Here is a 10,049-nt window from a genome sequence, read left to right as displayed (position 1 = left end):
CCAAGATCATAGCACTCCATCGAAGACTGTGGCTTTGAAGTCGGTTGACAAGACTTCTCGAGAACTACTCAACCGATCTTCATGAAATTTTACGGAGGTCTTTGAGATACAATTCTTAAAGACTTGGACGAAGAATTGTTTTTCCGATTACAACTATTTGAATTGTCGCAAAATTTCACTGAAATTTAAATTTTTTTTGTAAATATGTTTGCCAAAAATCAATTTTCAGTTTTTTTTTCTTCGTCCATGTTCTCAGTTAAGGTTTTAACTAAAACGAGTATATTTTCGTTTAGATGATCCTATAAGGAGTCACCGGAAATGATGTCGTAATGCCGTCGCCGAGTTAAAAATTATTTTTTCCAATTATTTCAGAATATCTTTGCCAATAGTGTATGTTTGTAACAATAAATGCTAATAAACTATTTCATTTATTATATGAGAAAAAAATTGTCGAAAAAAGGCTGTTTTTTATCCGAGGAAACCCATATAACCCTTTAAACAAATATCTAAACAATAATGAAGAACTAAGACTGGAACGAAAGTAGACGAGCTAGCTCGTCCAGATTCTGCCCAAGACCTTAGAACTCCATCGAGGACTTCTTTAAGCAAGAGATCTTGGAGGAAAACTTTAGATCTTGCAACACAACAATACAGTCATGCCACAAAATTACTTAGGAACAGTATGGATTGTGGAAAGACGTAAAAAGTTTACTCTTAACTACTAAGAGAAAACTTGGTAAAGTATTATTGTAGACCTTGCTAAAGGGCATTGACTTTGAAATCTCACCTCAGAAATGCGGAAAGTAGAAAAATATGGGGAGATTTAAAAAAAAAAATAAAAGCTTCCATAGCGCGATAGAGGATGACATTAAAAATGTTCTCTACAAATTCAAACTAGATATCTTCAAAACTCTTCCTTTGAGAGCGCAAAACGTTTTGAAAAATACCATTCTGAGAAAAATACGTTTAAAGATTGGAGTTGCTCCGTTCCCCACTCTGTAATAATTTGAATTTAGATTTCAAAATTTCAGAGAATGATTTGTGAGAATTGACCACGGTTCATGGTCAACCTACGAAATGTGTCCTGATGAAACCCCGCGGCTCAAACAAGCCACCGCTCCAGCAATACCAACTAGTTCAAGCTCGTGCAACTCTTGTGAGAAATACCTTCTTTTATGGAAAAATTCCTGCATTACTGCGAAAATAGCGTAGAATGCTCGATATATAAAAAAAATGTCACAAAGCACCCCACGCTTTTCTCAGCACACTAAACAAATCCAATTTGAATTAATGGCGGAGTTTAGGGAATAACATCTAAACTTGGCCAAAGGCTACGTAAAATGTGCCGACGCTAAACAAACAAGTAAACATTTGTGGGAGCGGTTAAATGAAAAATTAAATGGAGATGGACCACCCATACAGGACATGCTTTCGTGGAAAGAGGTAAATTTCTGTGTGAACAAAATTATTTTGCTATTATACGTTACCTGTGCTTCGATTTCTATTTATTTTGTTTGCATTTAAGGTTTGGGCGGATTACAAAACCCACATTAAGGCTAAAGCTCGCAAAATTAAGTTGCATATGTCGGGGACAGGTGGTGGGCCTGCTAAAGTTCATTCCTTCAATTCAGTTCAAGATGGTAAATGGGATAGTAGGTGCTCAAAAGTTCGGTGCGGGAACAAGTGAAGTCACAAAGCTAACAACGTGAAACCACGGATCCAAGCACTCAGAACGACATAAGTGATTTGCAAAATTTGGAAGAACCACCATCTTCTCGCCCCCAAACGTCCCCCAAATGTACTGTGCGGTCACGTAAAGGAAGTAAAAACAATCTCTTGAAAATGCAAGAAGACGGGCAAATAAAGTTTCACAAGGATTGTTCTAAGATTTTAAAAGACATGAATTACAATTTAAAATCTTTAGTTAAATCTAATAACAAACTTATTGAACAAAATGAAGAAAAAATAGAACTAGAAAGACAAAAACTAAAGTTTGCAAAGTTAAAGCATGAGTACAAAATTAAAAGGGAAGGGACGTTAATTTTACTTATTTAAATGTATGAATAATTGAAAGAAATGAAATAGTAAATGGATTGCTTTTAAGTTACTTTATTTAAATTGCGAACGCAAGCTTATTTTAATTCGGTCGCGTATTGTTTTGATCTACGTTGGGTAAAGCCAAATTAGATCGTTCTTCATTAATTTCAATAACTGTTGGAGCTTCAACGTTGTATATGAGGCAAATGTTATGCAGGGCACAACAAACGTTCAAAATTTTAACAACTTTTTTTGGTGCATAGTGAAGCTCTCTTCCGAAAAGCAGGCATCGAAAACGACTTTTTAAAATTCCAAATACACGCTCGATTATTGATCCTGCTTTTGTAAATTTTTCATTGTACAAACTTTCAAGTGAATTTTCTTCTGCATTGCGGTAAGGCGTAAGGAGCCATGGCTCTAATGGATAACCAGAATCACCTTAAATAGGCTAGATAATGAATAATTAGTAAGCCTTAGGCTATATATAAATACAAGTACAAGCGGTTTGAATTAAATCTCCGACCAATTAACCATGACAATTTATCTCCATTTTGGTAGTTGGATAGCATGTACTGTCGTTCGTTTGAAAGGCTCCATACGTGGGCATCATGCGCTGCTCCACCATAAACTCCATTTACAGCTCTTATATACAAATCTAATTATAAAGTATCTATAATAAATAAGTCTGAATAAAACGTCGTAATATAAACTTATAACCATAGCATTGACGCTATGCTTTAGCTTTCGATTAAAAAAGAGATGTTCATCTCATACTGTTCTAACCATCTGGATGTGAGTTCCATCAATAGCAACTATTATTCCAAATGTTGAATAAAAATAATTCTTAGCTTCACGCTTTTCTTGTGAGTTCATTTCACATTTTATGCGTGTCGGACACATTGTTTTTTCAATAGCGTTCAAAACTTCTGCAATACATTTAGATGTAGTGGACTGTGCTGTGCTAACCCTGCAAACCGGCCTTGCCTTATTTGATGTTGATAGCCCCCCTGACCAAGGAATTTTAAAGTAGCAGCAAGTTTTATAGCTGGATTTACTGCCGTTTACCTTATAGGTACCGTTAGTTCTGCAGTTATGCCTCTTAAGACATAATCAAAGGCTTCCTTATAAAGTCTAAAGTTTTGTATGAAGCTATAATCCCAAATGCAAAAACAGTTTATAACCGAACACAACACATATGTATGTACTATAAATAACAAATTACCTTTTTTACGATAATTCCATAATATTAAATTCATTTCTTATATATCTTCTCGTAATCCTTTCTTCAATAATTTCCTCGTCCTCCATCCACAATGCAACGGAATCCATATTTTTCAAATAAATTTAAACTTATTTCATTTTATTTTGACATTTAGCATTCGAAGTTACTGGCACAGGGTGGTACAACTTTCGCATATTTATAAACTTAATTCGATTTTTTACAGAGTGCTAAAACACATTCGAGTCGAATATTAAATTTGAATAGAATTTACTTTCGAATCGAGATACAGAATAGGGCCCCTGGTGCGCGGTTATACATACATACATATATCTATATAAAGTATACTTTCTTTAAGGATATTCATATATTTCAGTATATATGTACATATGCTATTCAAATGTCACCAAAACTAGTTTTATATAGATGTTGCATACTTTTAAGCGCATCTTTTTGGTGAGCTGCTTAAGGGGGTATTCTAGTTTAGAAATTTGAAGAAATCGAATTTTTTTTTCATAATGCGATAGATATTCAAAAATATCTCCCTAAAAGGATTTTTCAAAACTTCAAAGTTATAGCCATTTTAGTGACGTGGCAACTAGACCGGTTGAGCGAATATCGTATAAAACGTAAAACTTTAAACGCGTTTTTCTCAAAAATCCTTTTTTTGGTGCGGTAGCCACAATACCTCAAGTTCTAATCAGTCGATTTATTTGAAATTTGGCATGAATATTCTTTAAACATATCTCTTTCAATAGAAGCAACAAAAAATAAAAATTTGAAATTAATAATATTTAAAAAAAAATCGACAATATTGAAAAATTAGTGAAAAAATCGATTTTTTATGAGTAGCCGCCATTTTATGAAAACATTTTTTTTTAGTTTTGCTGCTTCATGACATAGCGACATTCGTACTCATTAAGAATTGTTTTATTTTTCAGATGACGACAATGGTAGAAATCATGGCGATGGGGACACGGCCTCTTTTTTCTCCCCTTTCCGTCAAGGACGCATAACTGGATGAAATTGTTTTTTTTTTTTTATTTATTTTGTGTAATCATGGCGATGAGGACACGACCGCTTTTTCCCCCCTTTTCTTCAAGGACGCATAACTCGATGAAAAAAAACAGATGGTACAAATATCTAGTGTTTCTTTTTTGTTAATTGTTGAAAAAAGCTCGAATTTCAAGCCTCTAGACTAGAACACCCCCTTAAATCACTATTTTGTTTAATTGAAATTCGAAAGCAGTCAAAATTACTTGCTTAGGCAATCTAGTGTTAAGACGATGTGGAGCATCAATAAAAACTCAGTTAGGACAGTTTTTAGGACTGAAAGCCTCCCACAAAAACACAAAAGAATAAGTTTCTGAGAATTATGATTAAAAATCGAAATATTAATAAAATAATAATCCTCCTGAACTCATTATTTCGTTTAGTTAAAGGTAGGTTAATTGAGGTAAAAATTGTGTATACCTGCCTCCTTTTGTCGCAACGTCCTTGGTGCAAGTCGTTGCTTACTTACTTAACTTAATTCTTAGAAAATAGCTTCTGTTTTAACTTGCCAGCTGCAGCTTAAGATCAGGTAGTTAGGGTACAGCGAGGAAAAATAATAGCAGGTACCTGGGTCAATGAAGGGGCAAAGTGAAAAAAGTATAAAAACTCGTACAAGTTCATAATTTCAAACATTCAGAAAAATATCTCTGAAAGCGTTACATGTGAATGTATTTTCTGCTTCTTAACACTGTTTGATTATTCACAATATAGCAACAGCAGCCAACTTTTCAACAAACGCGAATCGGCTTTTTTATACTTTCTCACACGGACTCATATTTGTTTCTTTTTTCAACAATTTGAGAAAAAGAAATCTATAAAACGCTGTTAATTGATTGGTACAAAAAGTTATACACGCCAGGAACAGCCATGGATCTTAGTTTGGATGAAATAATTAAAACCAAAAAAATCGCTGTACCATCAGCTGTGAAGAAATTGTAAGTGTAGTTAAAATGGCGAAGTTCTTTTCACTTCATACTTATTTATAATAATAAAAAGTGTAAAGCGATGAAATTTAAATTTAAACAAATTTATTAAACTGTAATCCTTTCATTCATATTTCAGCAATAATACGGAAAATCCTCGAAAAGGATTGGCCTTACGAAAAACGTTGAATAAGCCTGTATTCAAACAGAGTATGGTGACTGATGCACGAAATAAAATTATACAGAAGAATCGTGAAAAAATACGGGATGCGCGTGATAAATTGTCAGAATTAACACGAGCTAGTGGTGATGTTCGTCAACGATTATTGGCAAAAAAGTTATCTGCTGGCGGACTAAAAACACGGGGCGCAACAAAAAAGTTGTACACAGCAGCGTATCGAAATGGGGTACTAAAAGCTAGACCAGGATTGAAAAGTACTCAACCCTTTATAAGGCAGCCTGCTCATGTATCAGCGCGATTGCCGGATTTAATAAATGTGCCGCGTGGCTACGTAGACTACGACGATATGGAACGCATGGAAGAAGGTAAGTGCTGTGACTTAAAAATTTAAATTAAAACGCAAATTTGTAATTTATTTATTCTATTTAGAGGAAATAGCTGCCGCCACAAGACTAAGCCGCACGGTCACAAATGACTTTGCCACATTTGGCCAACGTGACGTTTCGCCAACACCACCAATAAGGCGCATGAATTCATGGGTGGCAAATACTGAAGGTTTTGATCCTTTTGATGTTTATAAACCTCGTGAGCGTCGCATGTCACCAGACCTACCACCACCCCCACCTAAGGGCATATTAAGGCCTAGCACCCGACAATTAAGTCCAGATATTTATAAACGCCGATATGTGCCGGAGCCATCATCACATCTCTCATATGAGATGCGTTCACGTTTGGAACGTGCTCCTGATCCACATGCATCTATGGGTATCTTCTCAAACCCAATTAAATCGTCATCATCATCCTCCGGTTATCGCATTGTAGTTAGTAATTTGCATAGCAGCGTAACTCAGTCAGATATCCAAGAATTGTTCGAGGATATCGGTCCTTTATATGATTCACGTTTGGTGCGTCCCGGCGTTGCAGAAGTAATATATAAATCTCTTACGGATGCAGAAAAAGCGGTGGATACATACCACAACCGACAGTTAGATGGTCAACCTATGAAATGTCTCCTGGTGAACCCCCGCGCCTCAAACAAGCCCACCGCTCCAGCAATACCAACAAGTTCAAGTTCGCGCAATTCTTCTGGAAAAACACCTTTAGAAATTGACATAGACGCTTTGCATAAGGTGCTTTTCCGGCGCCATTAACGCTAAGAATTAAAATATTAACTTTTCAGCTATATTAAAAATATAGCAAGCAGAACCCGCATGTCAATAAATACATGTTATTAATGTATCTTAAATAAATATTGGTGTTCACATATGTAACACATAAGGAAATATTTAATACTGTAGATTTACGTTTCAGCCGCAAGTATTTCCGACGTATGAATAAATTATTGACGTTCAACTCAAAAAAGTTATTTTTATTCAAAATTCAAATTGGATGTGATCGCAAATCATGACCTTGTGTGGGTAAATAGAATTTTGTGATAGACTTTTTAGTAAGGAATTATCAGAAAAACAAATTTTTTTTTAAGCATTGGTAATATTTTTCTAAAAATTCCATTATGTTAAAATATAAAATGTATTAATTTTTCATTGCAAATTATGTTGCAACCACTTTTATTGAATAAAAATTTAAAATAAAATAACTTTCATCTACTGAATACTTATTGGCTTATATTAATACTTATCACCTGGCAGCACTGTAAAATTTCAATTCGTAGCATTTTATGTATTGGTTCGAACTCGTTAGCATTTCGCATTTCTCGTTTGCTGTTGGATGTAAAAGAGTATTATAGGGTTGCTTTAATTTTAAAAACAAATATAAATTTATTCAGTAGTTTAACAGCAAGAATTAAAACATAAAGATCTAATTTAAAGTGTGCCCTAGCTAATAGTTCATGAAAACTGATAATTTATTGCTGTAAAGACGTTTTGTTAAATGAAAAATTTCTTTCAACTTTTTTGTTATCAGAAAGTGAAAATTAAAGCAAACGACAAAATAATAGCAACGAGTAATTTTTAGAAAGTTATAAAAAGGATGAAGCGTTAAAAGAGGAAAAGAAAGAAACAAAACTACGGTGAAAGCAAAACAAACCCAATAAATGTATTGTAAACGGAAACTTTAATGGGAAACAGTGTCAGTGCATCCAGGAATGAGCAGACCACAAAGTCGCCAAAGCAACGGCAGCAGAAAGAGAGTGTATCCAAACAAATTCTGAGTGAACAAGTCCAGGATAAAGAAGACCCACAGCAGCAGAACTTTTCTTATCCCAAAACTCAAAAAACACGAAGCAAAAGTACGAACATCAGCAAAAAGTCAGAGGCACTTGAAATAGAACATAACAGTGAAGGGCAATCAGCTGCTAACAATCACGGAACTCAGCGCTCTAGACAGGTATTGACTTAAATTAGACAATATTAACATTGCAATTCAATCATATTTGCATCCTTGCACATATTTGTATGACTAGAACCTTGTTATTACAATTCATAATATAAACATTTGTGCTTCTACTCAACAAACGCGTTGTTTATTGCTGTTGTTGCTAGTTTCTAATATGAACTGCGTTGGGGGTCAGTTAGTTAATTGCCTTTAACATGTCATGTTGAATATCTATACGTTGACATCATTACGCGGCAGCGTCTATAACTATAGCACAGCAGCAGAATATATAAGTATGTGCGCCAGTTTGTATGTACTTTGAAATTTGGTATTCGGTGGTAGAAAGGAATAAGTGCAAGAGGAAGCCATGTGAACCCACCCTCAAGTACGTGCGCCTATGCGTTAACAGTGTCAGTGTCATTGCACGCAGTAACTGTAGCTATTGCCACTAAAGTCCGTGTATACAAAAGTAGCGCAAAGCAGCAACGCTTATGGGTAAAAGGCATCAATCTCAATATGTTCGTATTGTATGTGCAAAGCGTAATGCGCTGCTGGAGTGTGAGCTGAGGCTTAACTGCGTCGCCAAACGTTCAACGACCATTTCACGTCGAATCAGCTCTGCTGTTATTACTTTTCCCACTGCCCCTTTTGCGTAGTTTTCTTATTTTTCTGCGCAAAAAGGTAATAAAAGTCAGTAGAGCTGTGTCTTTGTTATTTACCACCACAAAACGTAGGAACAACAAAAGAAAATGATTTTGCGCGAATAATGCTTCCTCTATGTACCGAGCACAACTTTCTGTTAACCGAAAAACAGCTGTTAAATTTTAAGTATATTTGCATTTTTTCACAAACATGCTCGAATACTACATAGAATATACACATGTTCATATAGATATGTAGATATATAAATGTGCATACGTATTTTTGTTAACATTTTTTGTGTATATTTAGATTTTTCCTAAAATATGTAAACAATATGTATATGTACACGAAAAGATACACATATGTCTGTATAGGTGTATGTGACTCGTGCTATTTCTGCCTTTGTTGCTATTTTCATTCAATAACTTCGTGATTTGCTGTTGCTCACTTCTTTTATTCTACCTCCTGCCACACCACCCCCATAATTGCTCTTCAAGCGTATGCGACGTACTATGTTCCCTACGTACAATTCTTTTGCTGTTATTTCAATCGTTGCTTACAGTCATTTACACATTTTATGTATGAAATTATTTGCCAAATGACGTAGTTCTATATTTTTCGTTTTATACTATAACATACGGAGATGGTGTGTTGATTTTCACCACCTTTACCAGCGCCATAATTGCTGTTATGTTGTGTGGTGGAACTTTTTTCTGCAAGGATTCGAATATTATACCATATAATTGTTTACCTGTTTCTTCATTATCTCCCCCTGTTGCTATTGAAGACACCTAGGGTGAATTTTTCATCATTGACATACATATATGTACATATTTTTGTTTATGTTTTACCTATGAAATCTACGAATATTTGAGCATAACATAATGTATAGCTTTGGCCAAATGCTTATCCCTAAAGTTGCCCTTAACTATCCATTGCCTGGGTTTTTCCACCGAGTCATTGGGAAGGGATGTTTGCCGTAGTGTACAGAACATACTTATGAAGTTAAATACGAAGTACATGTACATATGTATTTGTATATATTCGAGCACATGCTATGTTAAATAAATATGACGTCTACTTGCTTTCTATAATTTCTACCTGCTAAATTTTACTTGACGCTAGTGAGAACGCTTCGAAAAGTGCTGAATGTTTTCGAACTATTCCAGTGCATATATACATTTGTACATACATGCATATTTCTACAGTTGTGTAGATAATATTAGCCTTCAGTCTAGCACACTTCATATGAAGAGAGCATTTTGAGTTGTCCATAATAACAGCGTGGCCTTTTTAACTGAAATGTTTAAAAAAGTGTTGAAACCACATCGAAAGATCATCATTATCATTTTATATAAAAACTAAAACAAGAAACTTAACTTTTGTTGTACCGAAGCTATAATACCCTTTATAAATAAAAAACTTTCCACACAAGAACTTGATTTTGATAGTTGAACTTGTATGGCAGCTGTATGCTATAGAGTCTCGATCTGAACAATTTGTTTGGATTTTATCTCGTTGCCTTACACAATAATCTATACAAAATTTCCATAAAAGTACCTATTTTTGTTCGCTCAGTTTATATGGCATATAGAGGTCCGATTTAGGGTTTTCCGATCAATAAGTAGCTTTTTTGAGACAGACAGACAGACAGACAATA

General features: G+C 34.7%; 2 protein-coding genes across 2 annotated transcripts in view; both read left to right on the top strand.

Moving 5' to 3' along the window:
* The first annotated feature begins 5,023 nt into the window (after positions 1-5,023).
* Positions 5,024-6,775, top strand: LOC120773689 (polymerase delta-interacting protein 3-like). The gene is made up of 3 exons (XM_040102722.1): positions 5,024-5,244; positions 5,372-5,778; positions 5,843-6,775. The coding sequence occupies exons 1-3, from the start codon at positions 5,177-5,179 to the stop codon at positions 6,562-6,564; spliced, it is 1,197 nt and encodes a 398-aa protein (XP_039958656.1). The 5' UTR covers positions 5,024-5,176; the 3' UTR covers positions 6,565-6,775.
* A 367-nt stretch (positions 6,776-7,142) lies between these two features.
* Positions 7,143-10,049, top strand: part of LOC120773687 (serine/threonine-protein kinase S6KL) — a 65,788-nt gene continuing 62,881 nt past the window's right edge. Inside the window, exon 1 of the mRNA XM_040102718.1 lies at positions 7,143-7,759. Within this exon, the coding sequence (XP_039958652.1) occupies positions 7,490-7,759 (270 nt within the window). The 5' untranslated portion in view covers positions 7,143-7,489. The remainder of the gene's footprint in view (positions 7,760-10,049) is intronic.

Source organism: Bactrocera tryoni, chromosome 4 (genome assembly GCF_016617805.1).
Source record: "Bactrocera tryoni isolate S06 chromosome 4, CSIRO_BtryS06_freeze2, whole genome shotgun sequence".
Taxonomy (NCBI): Eukaryota; Metazoa; Arthropoda; class Insecta; order Diptera; family Tephritidae; genus Bactrocera; species Bactrocera tryoni.
The sequence above is the reverse complement of the archived record's forward strand: the minus strand, read 5'-3'. Positions and strand labels throughout refer to the sequence as shown.

Bases quoted from the DNA above. Each gene is read 5' to 3' on its own strand.
- LOC120773689 (XM_040102722.1), top strand. From the start codon at position 5,177: ATGGATCTTAGTTTGGATGAAATAATTAAAACCAAAAAAATCGCTGTA. The intron at 5,245-5,371 runs GTAAGTGTAGTT...TTCATATTTCAG, and splicing joins CCATCAGCTGTGAAGAAATT to CAATAATACGGAAAATCCTC. The intron at 5,779-5,842 runs GTAAGTGCTGTG...TATTCTATTTAG, and splicing joins TATGGAACGCATGGAAGAAG to AGGAAATAGCTGCCGCCACA.